This window comes from Canis lupus, chromosome 13 (genome assembly GCF_011100685.1).
Source record: "Canis lupus familiaris isolate Mischka breed German Shepherd chromosome 13, alternate assembly UU_Cfam_GSD_1.0, whole genome shotgun sequence".
Lineage (NCBI taxonomy): Eukaryota > Metazoa > Chordata > Mammalia > Carnivora > Canidae > Canis > Canis lupus.
In genome coordinates this window covers 827,851-845,099 of record NC_049234.1, presented here as the reverse complement: position 1 = coordinate 845,099, position 17,249 = coordinate 827,851, and the positions used below count along the sequence as shown (strand labels likewise).

At 36.3% G+C, this 17,249-nt stretch overlaps 1 protein-coding gene across 7 annotated transcripts in view; it reads left to right on the top strand.

Annotated features, from left to right (window-relative positions):
* Positions 1-17,249, top strand: part of STK3 (serine/threonine kinase 3) — a 375,979-nt gene that overhangs the window by 284,826 nt on the left and 73,904 nt on the right. For all 7 annotated transcript variants that reach the window (XM_038555157.1, XM_038555156.1, XM_038555154.1 and 4 more), the window contains one exon: positions 5,829-6,021. In XM_038555157.1, the coding sequence (XP_038411085.1) occupies positions 5,829-6,021 (193 nt within the window). The remainder of the gene's footprint in view (positions 1-5,828; positions 6,022-17,249) is intronic.

The window sequence follows — 17,249 nt, the reverse complement described above, 5'->3', positions numbered from 1 at the left end:
AGGATAAGAGAGAAATGACTCACACGTATAAAAATAGATTTAGTGTTTTGGGAATTACACTGGTTGCAACCATGATAAAATAAGATATTAAACTAGCAGTCAATTTTTTAAAAGAACTGGTAGAAAATCAACTTTTTGCCTTCTTCAGTAGGGTCTACTAGAAAGAGTAAATTCAAGTTTCTGGGGGTTTTTTTTTGTTTTGCTTTTTTTAACTTTTGGACCAAGTACAAATCTGTTGGTTTGTGTGTATGTCAGTTTCTTTCTCTTAACAAAAACATGCTCTGGCTAACTTGTAATACAGATTCAGCTAGACTTGAGAAATGCTGTAAATAATTTTAAAGCCTTATAAAATTAGAATTTAGATCTTGGGCTTTAGAATCAGAATGACCTCATTAGAATCCTTACCCCTCTACTTATTGTATGACCTTAGACAAATTATTAAACTCATTTGTATTTCAGGTTCATCATTTGCACAATAGAGTTAATAATATCTTACATAATTGATAGGAGCATTACTGGAAATAGTCTACAGAAAGTGCTTAGTATAGTACTTCTACATAATTGATAACTGTTTTCGTGGTTATTAGAGAAATGATCAACTAAAAATTCTAGTTAATAGCATTATTTTCCCTCTCAAAGTTTCTTCAATAGCCATTCTATATTTTAAAACACGAAATTAGTTGAAATAAATTTCTACTCTAGAACTTATATAACACTGTCCTTAGTTCTATGCTTTGGCACTACTTCATAATAAGGGCTTTGACATTAGTTTAATAGATACATGTAATAAGAACAAGCTTTGTACTCAATACCAGGAATATAACTGTTAGGATTTAATTATTGCACTTACAGATTTTAGGATCTAATGGGAGATTTGGATAAGTCAAGTGTATAGACGACTATTACAGTACTGTGTAGTAAGCATATGAATGGCCTAAGTGTGAAGTGCTATGACAGTACAAAATATGACACTTAATTCAGTCTCAGAGTGTCTCAGCTGAGAAGAGATGTCTGAGTCTGGTTCTGTTAAAAAAAGAAGTAATATATCACTCAAATTTATGCACATATGTTACATATATAGTGTGTATCTTTTAAGACCTAATTTAAGGGCAGCCTTCTCTGTGAGGCTTTCTTCATTTGTTATAGGCAGAGTTAGAGGCTCTACTCTTGGTACTCCCATTGTACTTTGCCAACACTTTTCTCATAGTGCTTAGCAAATTGCCTTGGAATTTATTGTTCACATCAGTCAGTTTCTCTTAGACACTAACTCCTTAAAAAAAACAAAATGGAGCAAAACTGTTTCGTATTTATCTTTGTATCTCCAATGCCTGTTCTACTTCTTGACATACTGTAAATTTATAATAAGTGCTTATTGAATGATTAATAAGTGAAAATATAAATAGAGCCATTCATTAAATAAATTTTTAATAAGTACCTATTAATGTGCCAATTGTATGAAGCATTGGGAATTCATCAGTAAAAAAAGAAGCTTCTGCCTTCAAACCTACATTCTAGTGGTAGAGAAAAGGCTTTGAAGCATACAGAAGGATAAAAGATTGATGGAGATTTTAATGTTAACTTGGTGGCAAAAAAAGTCTCACTAAGGTTGTGACATCCAAGCAGGGACTTGAGTTTAGTAAAGGATAAAGCTCTCCTGTGGAAGAGAGTTACAGCTTGAGAGATCAGCCAATTTAAAAGCTGCAGGAGCAACATGCTTAGAATGCTAGAAGAAACAGCCAAGGAGGCCAGCATAGCTGGGACTTGGTGAGTGAGAAGGAATATGATAGGAGATAGGCTTGGCAGATATTACTGAGTCAAATGACATTTGGCCGAGAAAGATTTTGGATTTTATTCTAAGTGTGATAGGAGGCCAAATTCAGGGTTTCAAGCAGGAGAATAACATAATGTGATTGATTTATCTTTTGAAAAGACCAATCTGTTATTTGGGAGGCTGACGTGAGCAAAAGTAGAAACTGTGAAAACTGTGCAGAAGCTGTTTTTTAAATAGTTTTTAACAATTTACATATATGTATATAGTTTACATATATAGTGTATAATTTTTTAACAATTTTAATAGCTGTTTTTAATAGTATAAATAAGAGAAGATGGTGAGTTTCACTAGGATGGACCAAATAATTTGTAGAAGACTCTTTGGGAACAGCAGCTGGTTATTAGACATACGTTATTAAAATTGTAAAGCTGTACATATATTTTAAGCATTCAAGTAGATCAAAAAAAATTTTTTAAGGTTTTATTTATTTATTCATGAGAGACACAGAAAGAGGCAGAGGGAGAAGCAGGCTCCCTGCAGGGAACCCGATGTGGGACTCAATCCCAGGACTCCGGCATCACGACCTGAGCCAAAGGCAGATGCTCAACCACTGAGCCACCCAGGTGTCCCTAGATCAAAAATATTTTTTTAATTTATTTGAGAGAAAGGCAGAGACATAGAGGGAGAAGCAGGTTTCCTGCGGGGAGCCCAATACAGGACCTGATCCCAAGACCCCAGGATCACACCCTAAGCCGAAGGCAGACACTCAACCACTGAGCCACCCAGGTGTCCCCAAGTAGATCAGAATTTAAATGGAAATATGGTACTTGCATTTAATAGAGCAGGGACTAAGAAATAATAGGAACTGCTTTCTTATATCTTTGCATTTAGACATTTGTCCTTGGGGTTCCCCGAGTAAGTCTCTTACTTTCTATAAGCCTCATTTTTTTCAGATATATAAAATGAGAGGTTGAATTATTACAGGTTATGATTTTATAGTTCTGTGAAAAAGTAAATATATAATGAATGCTTACTGTATATGGAATACCAGATGAAACACTAAAGTAGATTCAGAGGTACTGTAAGGCATTCTCATCTATAAGATACTTACATTTATAAAAGATTTTACAGAACAGGTATTCACAGTATGAGATCATAAATTTAAATGCAGAAGTGTATGATGCAAATTATAAGTTCTATAGAAGTTTGGAAAAGGGGATAATCAATAGACTGAATTAGCCATGAAGGTAATAGATACTTGATCTGGGACTATATAACTTTTAGTTAAAATAGATAGGGAGGAAAGAGCATTCTGGGTACAGAAGACATGAACAAAGAGGAAATCATAATGACATGGCATGGCATGGGTTTATAGCAGCTGGAGATTCAGTGAAGGTCAGCGTAACTAAATTAGAAGATATGTGAACAATGAGAAAATAGGATTAGCCAGCTAAAATAAGGTAACATAGAAGACATTTCAATCTAAGCAGAAATGTTTAGTTTTTACTTCAGGCAAGAGCTGTGGTCATTAGAGAGTAGGATATTATGATACAATAATATTCAAGAAAGTTTGGTGCGGTATATGGACTTTGAAGGAGTGTGAAACTACTTTGTTCCTAGTAATATGTAGGCATTTTGCATGTCTTTTCTCATATATAGGTATTTTGCATGTCTTTTCTCATAACTCCAATGAAAGGAGCTAAAGTCTAGAGAATTTAAATAGCTTGCCTAAAGGTCTTATGTCTGTTAAGTGATTTGAGCCAGGATTTGAACTAATATCTGTCTGATTCTAGAAAGTCAGGATGGGTGAGACTGTTTATCAGGGAACTTTTATTTACCCAAGTATGAGGTAAGGAATTTACTCAGTAGCACTGGGATAGAAAAGAAGAGATGGAGCTGGGAGAGAGATTTCTGAAGAACTCGCTGACTGATTGAATATGGGGAATCAAAGAGAGAGTAAGCCTAAGAAGACCTGTTGACTTTTTTACTCTCAGGTAGCTAATGAAGATTACTGTGCTCTGTAGTGGTTGTTGGGGATGTGATGGCAGCAGACAGGAGAGACTAAAGAGGTGGATGTTGGTAATGACTGCATTTATACTGTGAATGTACTTAATGCCACAGAACTGTACATTGAAAAATTATTAAAATGGCAAATTTTATGTTATATATATTTATCATAATTTTAACAGAAAGACTCAGTTGCATTGTACAAACTCGTGTAAATGTTCTGGCTGTTAGAATAGTGCCAACATATTCTGTCATTAGTGTGCTGTCTTGTATTTGTTTTGTCACCATATTCTTTGCTTTGCATTTGTTGATAATTTACATATCTTAATCCTTATTTTAGTCTTTATATTTAAATTCAGTTAATTAACATGTAATGTATTATTGGTTTCAGAGGTAGAGGTCAGTGATCCATCAGTCTTTTTTTTTTCCATCAGTCTTATGTAACACCCAGTGCTCATTACATCACGTGTCTTCCTTAATGTCCATTACCCAGTTACCCCATTCTCCCACCCACCCCCCCTCCAGTAATCCTCAATTCATTTCCTATGATTAAGAGTCTCTTATGGTTTGTCTCCCTTTCTGATTTTGTCTTGTTTTATTTTTCCCTCCCTTCCCCTCTGATACTCTGTTTTTTTTTCTTAAATTCCACATGAGTGAGATCATATGATAATTGTCTCTCTGATTGAATTATTTTGCTTAGTATAATACCATCTAGTTTCATCCACGTTGTTGCAAATGGCAAGATTTCTTTTTTGACAGCTAAGTAGTATTCTATTATATATATAATAATTATACACACACACACACCCCACCATCTTCTTTATCCATTCATTTGTCAGTGGACATCTGGGCTCTTTCCATAGTTTGGCTATTGTGGATATTGCTGCTATAAACATTGGGGTGCAGGTACTCATTTGGATCACTGCATTTTTATTTTTAGGGTAAATACCTAGTAGATTGATTCCTGGGTCATAGGATAGCTCCATTTTCAACTTTTTGAGGAACATCCATACTGTTTTCCAGAGTGGCTGCACCAACTTGCATTCCCACCAAGAGGGAACGCTTGTACATTCCCCTATCTCCATATCCTTGCCAACATCTGTCATTTCCTGACTTGTTAATTTTAGACATTCTGACTAGTGTAAGGTGGTATCTCATTGGGGTTTTGATTTGTATTTCTCTGATGCCAAGTGATGTAGAGCATTTTTTCATGTGTCTTTTGGCCATTTGTATGTCTTCTTTGGAGAAATGTCTGTTTATGTCTTCTGCCCATTTCTTGATTGTTAATCCTTATTTTAAAAAACAACTAGCAACCTTCCATTTCATCAAACAATTTCTATTGCTTGAACTTTAATTATCTAGAACTTTAGGTTATTTGGGATAACTTTGGCTCTTATGATAACACTTATGTGTTTGTCTTTATATTAATGTTAGTAGTTATAATAATATTTTTCATTATTAAAAGTAAAATGTTCTTAAATTATTATAAAATATTTATATAAATATTAGGAGGAGTATGGGCAAAAGGGTGAAAGGGAGTTGGAGCTATAGGTTTTCAGTTATGTAATAAATATTTCATGGAGGGTCACCTGGGTCGCTCTGTGGTTGAGCATCTGCCTTTGGCTTAGGTTGTCATCCCAGGATCCTGGGGTCAAGCCCTGCATTGGGCTCGCTGTGGGAAGCCTGCTTCTCCCTCTGCCTGTGTCCCTGCCTCTCTCTCCATGTGTCTCTCATGAATAAATAAATAAAATCTTTAAAAAATAATAAATAAATCAGTCAGTCAGTCATGAAGATGAAAGATGTAGGATAGAGAATATAGACAATGGTATTTATAATAGTATTATATGATGACAGATGGTAGCTACATTTGTGGTAAGCATAGCATAATATAGAGAAATGTTGGATCACTATTTCACTTGAAACTAATGTAACATTGTATGTCAACTGTACATCAGTAAAAAAAGGATAATATACTTGTCATGTTGTTAAGGATTAAGAAATCCAGCTGCCTTAGAAAAGTCTTCCTTCATTGCAGTATTTGTGCTTGCAGGATGAAGATGAGCTGGATTCCCACACCATGGTGAAGACTAGCTCAGAGAGTGTGGGCACGATGAAGGCCACGAGCACGATGAGTGAAGGAGCCCAGACCATGATTGAACATAATAGCACAATGTTAGAGTCTGACCTGGGGACCATGGTTATAAACAGTGAAGATGAAGAAGAAGAAGATGGAACTATGAAAAGTATGTGGTTTTTCCCTTTGAGTATTAATTTTCTATTTTAAAAGCACACTTCTATCAAAACCAGGATAGTTCTTATATTTTACAGCCAGTTGTGCAAAATTTTGTTTTTGGGCATGATTTAACAGTAAAAAAAAAAGTATGGGATAAATACATTTTTAAAAATGTAATACAGTACATCTTTAACTTAGGTTATGGAAGTTTTTTCTGTTAAAAGATGCTAGCCCATAACTTAACTTAATTTGGAAAGTATTTTAGAGATAAAAAGATAGCATTCCTAACATTTACTTTTCCAATAAGAAAGTGAACATGAAAATCTGTTTCAGTAAATACAACATAATATTATTTCATGTTGTCTAAATTATCATTTAAGCCACATTGGTAGGGGGTGCAAGCTAAGAGAAGAAATAGGGGATTGTTTTGGAAAAGAAGAAGCACTGGAAAGAAGGATCAAGAGACAGGGATACTCATGCAGAAAATTTGGTTCAGTGCATATTTACTACCGCCTGTCTTGTGTGTGGCGCAGTACCAGGTGTGCTGCAGGGGCTAGAATGATGATTAAGACATTCTCTCTCATTTGTTGCTTACAGAATAATGAAGATAGAGATACTTTCACAGACTAGCATTCCTTTTTGTGTATATATAGCTTTTAAGATTGCACTTAATAAGGTAGGGCATTGTGATTTCACAGTTCTAGGCAAAAGCAAATTAATTATCTCCTGACACCTACTGCCCTACTTCTTCCCACTCCTACCATGGTCACATGTGGTCAGTGTCAAAGTCTAAGCAGGAGGCTGTTTTCCACTACACAGAACTGCTTCTAAATGGCACAGAAGCAGTAATACATGATTTCTTGCATTATAAAGCCTAGAAAGTTATAAATATTCAGGGATTTGCTGCTATTATAAAATGGAAATAGGCAACAGTTTCCTCTGTGACATTTCTGTTTTCTTTTTGCTACTCCCCCACTCCATGAGGCTGCTTAGTAAGTCTCACATCATGACTTCAATCCATTTGTTCACTGCTCTTGCTTTCTTTACATTTCCTAGTACATACAGCACATTATGGTTGTATACTTTGAAAGGGAGGGCCATGCAGCACAAAATGGGAGCAGATTGCCATATAGTTATTCCTAGGTGGGAACTGGGAAAGGGATATGAATTTGTTTTTAATCTCCCAAAACTGCTGAGTCTCCTGAGCCTTTGCCCTGGAAAGCAACCTGAAACTTGTATTCCTAGCTAGGCTTCTGACTACAGTAGGCATTCTGCATCTGTAATATGCTTACCCATCTGTATCAGATGATCTCGGAGCCTCCAAAGCCATGTTAGGCTATAAGTTATGTGCCCTGTAAATTAAAAAGACTCTATAAGACAGTTTATAACATATTATCCATTAGCATGTAGCTTCACTTTTCTACAGCTGATAAAATTATTTTAGTCAAACTGTATAATTCTTAGCAGACCAGTTAGATGACCCTTGAGTGCTTTGTTTTATCTTCTGGAGAGCTACTGAGCTCCCTACAAAACTACATAAACAACTTTTTCTATGCAGTCACATAGTTGAACATTAAATACAAGCAGTGATTCTTAAAAACTAGTTTTTATGCAGTCTAATTCATGTTGGATTATATTTCAAGGAAGAGATATATGATGGTGATTTATCAGACATCATATTTTTAAATTACAGTGCAGATTTCCACATATTTTTTGTAGTGAGTTTTACTTTTGACAGCCACAGAAATCATTCAATATATGTTATAATTTTGTGTCCTAAGTATGATATTTTTTGGCCACAGAGATTTTACTGAAAGCTTTTTTTTTTTTAAGCTATTTTATTTATTTATTCATGAGAGACACAGAGACATGGGTAGAAGGAGAAGTAGTCCTCCTCCCGATGCAGGATTCGATCCCAGAATCCCAGGATCATGGCCTGAGCCAAAGGCAGACGCTCAACCACTGAGCCACCCAGGCTCCCCTGAAAACTCATTTTTAAGTTGAGCAAATAGTGGCTTATATATTTGCAGTTGTTTATGTACTTTAGCAAATTTTAAGTCCCATGAGCCAACTCTACATGTATTTTAAGTATCTGCAATTTAGACATCATTGTATAATGTGGGACTTAATGTGTTCCCCAAAATCTAATCAAGTGTTGTTAGTGTAGCCCGCAGGATTTGTCATACTGTAGTATAACAGTTTTTCTTTCTTTTTTTTTTTATAACAGTTTTTCATGATCTAAATCTTCTTTAAAACTTCTTACATTAGTTGATATGAGTTCTCAGATTATGTCACACCAAGCCACATTTGCTAATGTGTTCTTGGCATTTTTGTTCCCCCCCAAATAATAGCAATATATTATTTTTAATTTTCTAAAATCTTTACAATGTTGTATGCTGAAGATCCTGATTTCCATAACCTTTTCCATTGGAGTCTCAAATTAGTTATCATATTCTTGTCAGTTTAAATTATGTTTGCATGTTCTTTTATACCTTTATTCATGAAGCTAGAAATTATGGACCTGTTTTCCTTACTTCTGAAAAGTGTGGTGATATGACTCTAGGAAGCAAAATTATTAAAAAGACCTTTTGAAGGGAAGCAAAGAAAAGTAATGAAATACTTAAAATTTGATCTGTTTTTTTTAAAAAGTGGGCATAAGGGTATGTCCCCAGAAGAACTCTCCAAACTTGTTTTCAGCAGTGATGGCACCCATTTGCATCCCCCTAGGGCTTCCTCAGAGCCCAGGGGATGTCCAGGCTTCTGCATGGCAAGCCAGGTCTTTCAGTCTGGCACCAGCCAGTATTTACAAATGAGTGTCTCCATTCTTATATATTGTGCTTTATCCAGTTGGAATTATGAAAGTTCGACAGTAGGTATAAGCAGGTTGCTGATTCTTTGGCTAATTCATATTCATCTTCTTAGGCTTGGTTAAGGGGTTGCTTCCCATACTGACCCAGGTTGGGGATATTAGCCCCTCCCATAGACTGCCACCTCACTTCATGGTGTTACTCTGAACTGCAGTTGTCACACTATGTTGTCATTGCTTGTTGCTGTGAGATGATTACCTCTCTGCTCCCCACTGCATTCCCAATGCTCAGTGCAACATCCTGCACACTAGAATAAGTTCACTAAATATTTCCTGACCAAGTGATGTGGTGTAGTGAAAATGAAAACACCATGGGACTTAAAGTCAGACCACATTTAATTGTGTTCATCTTTTCTGAGCTTATATGATGTATATTTGTTTCTCTTTTGTGTGTGTGAGTGTGGATTAGTTTAGGTAAATACATAAAACACCTAGCAGAGTAGGTCATCAGTAAGGGATAATCTCCATCTGCTCAGCCTGTGAGTTTGGCCTTCCAGCAGCTTGGAAAACTGGAGCATCTGGAGAGCCCGTCCCTGCTTCTCACACAGTGAGGGAGGCCTGGTCTTCCTGGGACTGCACATAATCCAGCCAGTGTGCTCAGTGGCTCTGTCCTTTTCATTCTGAAGGCAAATTCTTGCTCCCACCTTCCCCATCCTCCTCCCAGACCTTGCTCCATTTCTAGTTATTCAGTAAGATAGCCAGAGGGGATTCTATAGAGAATAATGACCTCCAAAATGAACAGAGTAACACAGATGTAAATGTGAATGATTTGAATGGCAAGATGAGGAAATGGTAATGGAGCACTCAGTTGACCTCGTATCTCCTAAGGAGGAGTGTGACCGATAATGTGTGTTGAGATAACCTGTAAGTGGGAGAACTATATTACACTGTTTGTGAAATTTGATGGCTTTTTGAGAAAAATGGGGAAAAGTATCACAGAAGCATGAAAGAGTAAATTTAAATTTTATTATTATTATTTTTTATTTTCAGAAAAGAAAAATGGGTGGATTTATCAAATTATAAGCTATCATTAGTGGAGGGTCTGGCATGGGCCAACACTGTGCTCAGGACTTTGCATACATGATCTCTTTGCCCCTTCACAAGGACCTTGTAGAGTGGCATTGTTACTACCATTTGTCCCTAAGGAAACTGAGACTTGGCAGTGTGAATTGACTTGTCCAGGGTCTCATAGCAAGTAAGTGGTGGAACCAGTATACAGACCCAGGTTTGGCCCCCCAATCATATCATTATTCATGGGCTGGTGAACTTGACATCCTTCTTGGGCAGGATTCTAGAACATCTGTGAATCCTTTAGAAAAGGAGGCCTGGATCATTGTAACTCTGCATAGGTTGCTGGGAACAAATCATATCAGAATAATATAATTTCCTTTTTTGGAAAGGAAATTGCTAAACTTCTAGGCTGGAAGAAGCCCTGGGTTTGGATATTGTGTTTTAGGATTTTGGAAAAGTATCTGACAAGGTCTCTTTAAGATATCCTTGCAGTAGTATGAAGTGGCTAATAGTCTGTTATAAGGGCTGAATGGTTCTACCTGAATAGGCTTGTATCAGGGTTTATTGGAGGAAACAAACTGTTCCGGGTGTTTTAAACATAAAGAGATTTAAGTCAGAGATGTGAATATTAACAAAATCAGTGGAAAGATTGGAGGAGAGGGCTATGTAGACTAGGCTTCCCGGGATGACTCCTGTATCACAGAAGTGACCCGGTATGGAACCTACTACTGCTGCTGTAGTCAGGAAGACAGTGAATCTGGAGGCAGCCCTGGCCTCTGGAGTTCAGTAGTACTGATTGAACTCAGTCCCTGTTGTTCTACAGGGATTCAAACATTATCAGTGCTACTGCACATGGGAGGCTGGTAGCTGGATGCTGGCATGCTGCTATGAGACCCTCATATCTTCATAACCACACTGGCCAGAGACTCATGGCCTCTGCCTCACTTCTTGCTTTCCTACTCATGAAAAAGCATGTTTATTCAGGATAAGGTGCAGGGAGATTCTAGGAAATGCAGTATTTGCTCTCCAGGGGCAATACAGTGGTTACTAAATTTTGGTCAACCATAGTGTTAAATCATAAATTGTCAACGAGAAGGTTTCTCATTGTATGCTCTAGGGCTTAGACCTCAGCCCTGGCTATGCTCAACATTTTTTACAGAAACTTGGATGAAGCTATAGAATCAAAGTCTGTTAAAATTGGCAAATGACACAAAGTGGAGCCAAATAAAAATCCATTCTAAGACACAATCAGGATCTTCAGAGATCTCCACAGGCTGGAGCAGTGGACTTGATTTACAAGATAAACCCTGATCCTGGGTCTGGGTAACTAACTTCACAAGTGTACATCAGAGCAGTATCCCCTCAGACATGTTGGTTCTGCAGGCCCGAGGAGGGCCTGGGCGTCTCTAAAAAATAAATCAAAAAATCAAAACAATGAAACTATACAAATACTTCTGAAGTGTGGCTAGAACTGATAACCATTTTTTTAGAATAAAGAAATGAACAGCTTCACTCTGCTCTCAAGGCCTAGAATTTACCTGGGGTATTCACACAGTAGAGCATATTGAGTAGAGAATGGGCCAGATGTAAAGTGGAGGCCATGTTGTATTAAGAATGGGTAGAGGAGGGGCACCTGGGTGGCTCAGTTGGTTACGTGTACAACTCTTGATCTCAGCTCAGTCCTTGATCTCAAGATGGTGAGTTTAAGCCCTGCATTGGACTCCACGTTGGCTTTGGAGTCTACTTTTTAAAAAAAAAAAAAAAAAGGAACAGGTAGAGGAATAACTTGTCATGTTTAGGTTTTATATTGTTTATATTAGCCTTTCATAACCTGTTTATCAATGATTAAATATAGGGTCAAGTAATTATAATTGAATACATATTTTTAATGTCATCTTCCCATATACCTGTAATACATAGTGATTTTTAAAATATATCCTAGTTTATTATTTCATGTTGGACAATACATTTATGTAGTTGCACTTAATTACTAAGAGAAAAAAGATGAAGTTCTGCTTTAGATTTTTAGAAGTTTATCCTGGAAATAGATTCTACGTTGATTTTTAAAGGATTTAGGAGAGATAACAAGGAGGAGAGACTGACCTTTGGATATTCCCTCTTCTTCATTCATGTAATGTCCCTGGATGAAGTTGTAAGTGAGAGATCATCTGCTCTAAGCAACTTCCATGTCCCATTCTTTGCTTAGTAACATCTCTCCAAGGTCTGGTTCAAATCCTTTTCTTCCTTCTTCCTCCCAAAACCTGTTTTAGGAAAGCATCAGATATGTAGTTATAAAGTGATTAATAATGTTTTATATTCGTGAGGGTTTTTTTCCCAAAAATTACAAAGCTTTGGGCCAAAGGAATAAATCACTAAGGGTGGAATTTGATTGCCAGGAAACAATTAACCAGTGTAGCAGAGTGTGTAGGGGAAATCCTGTTGCCACATCAGAGATCTTACCATTCTTTCATGAAAAACTGCTGCATGCATCTTTAACTGATAAGATTGATCTTGCCCATGATGTAATAAAGGTGACAACAGTAAACTACAGCTCCCAGTTGCAGCTGGGTGCAAATACCTATAGTAATACTGGGCAGTTAGCATCCCCTGGTTTTCCTTTACAGAGGTACAAACAATCTAGCTAATGTGTGGCTACAGTGGTTTGGAGTTGCCTGTGGGTACTGAATATGTTCTGCTCTCATGTGTGCTCTTGGTCTGGGGAATTTTTAATAATGTGTGACCCAGCTTGGGCCTGTTGGTGTGGATATTTTGGTCATAGGATACCTCTTTTACTAGCAAAAGCACAGACAGGCATGTAAATAGAAGCATTCCTTGTACAAATGAAAATCTGTCTTTCTTGTAAAGGCCTTTGAAGAAAGGGTTTCCATAGACACACAGTGGCCATTACAATGGTCATTACTCACACAGGAAATCATCCCTTTTATTTAACTAAAATTCTTGGGCTTCAATTTATCTGTTTCCCTTTATTCTGTCCTCATTGAAAATGGAAAACAGCTGGTCACTATTTTCTGTGGAAGAATCCTTCATATATACTTGGATACTTACTAAATTGTATCCTCAAACTTTTTCTGGCTGAACAGTTTCAGTCCCTTTAACCTTTGTGCAGGTATTATTTTCTAAGCTTTTAAACTTTTTTATGAATAGCCTCTGGATCTTCTCCATGTTGTCTGTATCCTCCTTTGTTTTAAAATAGTCTGATGAAGTTAAGAAAGAGCTGATGTCAGTAGCTTCTGTATTAACATCCTGGTTTTTATATGTATTCACCATACTCTTGGCAACAAATTAAAGGACAGATTTCCAAGATCATTAATCAGGTGGAACACCCACATCTTAAAATATTTTTAGAACAAATTAGGTAATATTCATAAATCCCTTTGATCTCAAAATATCTTATGCTAAAGTTGTGATTAATTGTTGTTTCATTCCCTAACTTCTGTCTTTGTTATGCTCATGTTGAGAAATTAAAAATTAAACAAATTACATTTTGTTCAAGTGTTTTGGAAATTCCTTTCTATGTTTAAATTTCCCTGAAGGCATTTTGCCTGTTTGGAAGACATGTGCAAATTATGAAAGTTAATAGCTAATTGTAGGTACACTGGCATATTTGCTCAAGGTATTATATTTCATACAATTTAGTTTCCTTGTGCATATTCTGGGGAATGTGTGAAGGAGAAGGAAAACAATTTTTTTCTTTAAAATTTCACATACACAAAGGGATCAAGTGATGATTTTTAAATTCTTTATTGCTAAGGAATTTTTAGTTCCACAGCAAGTAGTTGAAGGAATTGGGGCCAAATTTGAGGAACGAGGTCATTTGAGACATTAAATTTATTATAAAAATACAAATATATTGTTATAAGCGAGGGTCAGAATTCAGCTGTAACTGGAGAAATTGTTGTCAATTTAATGTGATTATTCTTTCTGTGTTTAAAAAAAGTATTTGCCATAGCAACCATAATCACATAAGACAGAGCTTGCAACCTCAAGATGTGCTGCTTCACTCTTCTTTTTTTTATTTTATTTTACTTTATTTTATTTTATTTATGAGAGACAGAGAGAGAGAGAGAGGCAGAGACACAGGCAGAGGGAGAAGCAGGCTCCATGCAGGGAGCCCAGTGTGGGACTCAATGCCTGGTCTCTAGGATCACACCCTGGGCTGAAGGCGGTGCTAAACCGCTGAGCCACCCGGGCTGCCCTGCTTCACTCTTCTGTTGAAGGACCTACTATTTCTTTTTTCCTTTTTTAAAAAATAAATTGTGAGCCAGGAACATCATCTTGTCTGTCCCACACTTCTGTGAACATGCATCTCCTTGGAGACTCCACTGCACCTTGTGGGCATGTGTTTGGCATTCCTAAGTAGTTAAACATCACTAGGCAATTACAGCTGCCCCCCAAACCCATTACTTTTAAAACAAACCTGACCTATTTTTGTCCTTAGAACTTTTTAAAAATTGTCCTTAAAATTTTCTTCACATATAACAAAGATATGTTCTAAATGTTAATACTGTTTAAACAAAGGAAAACTATAAGCACATACATTTGAATAAAAAATATGTATCAGCATATCTTGTTATAAGTCATTCAAAAAGAAAAATCTAATGGAATAGTTGCCTTCTTTTATTTAAGTTGATTTATAGACTTCTGTTAACTCTCTGTGAGAATGTTTATTTCTAACTTAGGAATGGATCATTTTCCAAAATTTTGAGTGTGGAATCCAACAGGCATTTTACCATAGGTTTTTAAAAGACACTTAAAACTATGATGTATCTGAAATGCAGTGAAAATTAATCCACTGTGTAGAATAGTAGATTTCAAGTTTCAAATTGGGGTATTCCTATAGTAAAACTGAAGATTGCTGCTCCTACCACTTCCTGCATCCTCTACTTGGGAATAGAAAAGTATCAGGGACTAAATTTGGTGATATGTAACAAAATGGGATTAATTTCTTTTCTCATTTAACAAGAAATCCAGAAACAAGAGTGTCCTGCATTGATAGAGTTATTTCATGCTGTCATTAGAGATCCTTTCTGTTGATACCATTTTGAGGTCCTGCTGCTTGTCCTGCTGCTTACAGAATAACTGCTAGATCTTTAGCTATCAAGTCTGCATTCCAGGTGGGAGGAAAGAGCAAGAAGAAAAAGGGTGGAGTAGAAAATAGAGCTTTCCTAGAAAACTTCATCTTTTGTGTCATTAGCCAGAATTGTGTTACCTGGCCATCCCTCTCCTTAAGGAAGGAAGGATCTGTAGATATTAGGTAGGCAGATTTTTCCCTTGGAAACACTGGGACACTATTATTGGCTCACATGACTTGGGATAAAGCTCCTGATTAAGATAGGGTTAGAACCAGCACAGGATAATTGGGATAGAAGTATAGTTATGAAGGTTTTTATAAAAGATTTAAGTTTTCCCCCACATTTTTCTCTGTATTGGAAAAACAACTTTGGAGATTTTATTTTTCTCCTCCCCTTGCTTGTGCATGTTGGTGCTCTTAAAATGTGAGCCATATTTGAATATCCACTCTATAAATATTAGTTTCCAAGATTAACCTTGTATTTACTCAGATACAAAGATCTGAATCAAGAGTCACTGATATATCAAGAAATCCCTGACTGTTTCAGTGCAGCACCAAGACATTGGTGAAAATTTTGGGATGAAGAGTATCATTGCTCCTGGTTGAGGAGAAAACAAGGAAGGCTAGTTAGAGTCTCTGTGCTGAAGCGAGTGCTGCCTCGAAAGGAAAGGACTAAGAGCAGCGTGAGCCTGGCCTGGTTGGGGGAGCAGGGAGGAGCAGAGGTCAGGGAGTATCCTTTTCCTCAGTGGACTAGTGGTGTCATAATATTTTTTTTTCTCAAAGCACCTACATATACAAGATATATTTTTAAAAGTATGCTATCTAGAGGTTTGTTTCAATGAAACATTCTCTGTATTTGTCAAATGCAGTTAGTAATTGTGATATTCATGGATTTCTTACTTTCCCAGGAATTAGTTTCCAGTAAAATAATTTTTACTCACTCTGATTCTGGTTTTGCTATATAAACATTGATAACCTTCTCTTGCATCAAATGTCAGAGTTTTGAGATCTTTATGCATGTGACCCATCTTAAGACTCACTAGTTAAAATAAGAACTTAGGACACAAATAAATAATCCTGTTACAAAATTACTCTTAAAAGAAAAAAGAAAAGAGTATTGAGCAAAGAAAGCTTTCATTTGAGGGATTATTTTTCTCCCCCTCCATCATTTGATTTACTCAGTTATTTTATAGAAAATCTATTGAGCTACACTTGTAATATTTTATTTTTGTTCTCATAAAAGGGGCACAGGTGGAGAATAATTGGGATTAAATTCCTGGATTTATTTTGGAATAAAAGGTTGTCATAGGAACCAAATTTCAATTCAGAAGACTGAGAAAGATGTCTTGTAATGATGAGGCCCAGAGATGAATGGAGAATTCGTAAAATCTGTTGAAAATGTTAATGGAATGTATATGTCCCATCCAAATGTCAGTAACTTAGCCTTGTCAGATTAATTAACTTCCTTTTTTAATAGTAGGAGATTTTAGAGAAGAAAGTTGAATAAAATACTGTAAACACAAGATCTTTCTATTACATGTATTGATCATAAGCTATTATAACTTTTCTCCTATATTTTGTTCATTTTTAACCTACCACTGATGTCTCTTCTGACAGGGAATCTCAAGGCAACTTTGGCTGTTACCATGATACACTGTCCCTAAGGAGTTCTTTTTTCATGAATTTTGTATTTGAGATATGAGAGTGTTCTAAGTCCTTAAAGTTTACTATGAATGTTGATGTTTTATCCTAATTTTGATGGACTGCCTCAGTATCTTTTCAGGGGGTACCATTTGGGTCCCAGATGTCTTGTCACACTTATTTTCAAGCCTTCTAAAGCCTGAGCAGCTCTAATTGGAGGATGAGTGTTTAGATAAACAGTTTTTTGTTTCTGGTTTTCCACTAACACATGCATACTCTGAATATCAGATTCCTTCTGACATTACTGAGACAGATCATTCTAAGAACTGTAGTAGTCACAATAATTTCTCAAATTTATTATTGCCAATACACAGTTGCTAGTAATGCAATACTAGCAGCCTCTACTAATTCAAAAGTAATGATGTTGAAAAGCCACATACCAACCCATTAGCTCTTCCTCATGCCATTGATGTTGAACATCTGGGTGGATAATCAAAAACACTCACTGATGATCATAGTTATCTTATTAGTGAAATTATTTGGGTAAAGGATTCGGGTTTCCTGCATTAGGAAACTTACAATTTAATGAAAAGGTAAACTCAGAAATGTATATAAAAAGCATAATTCA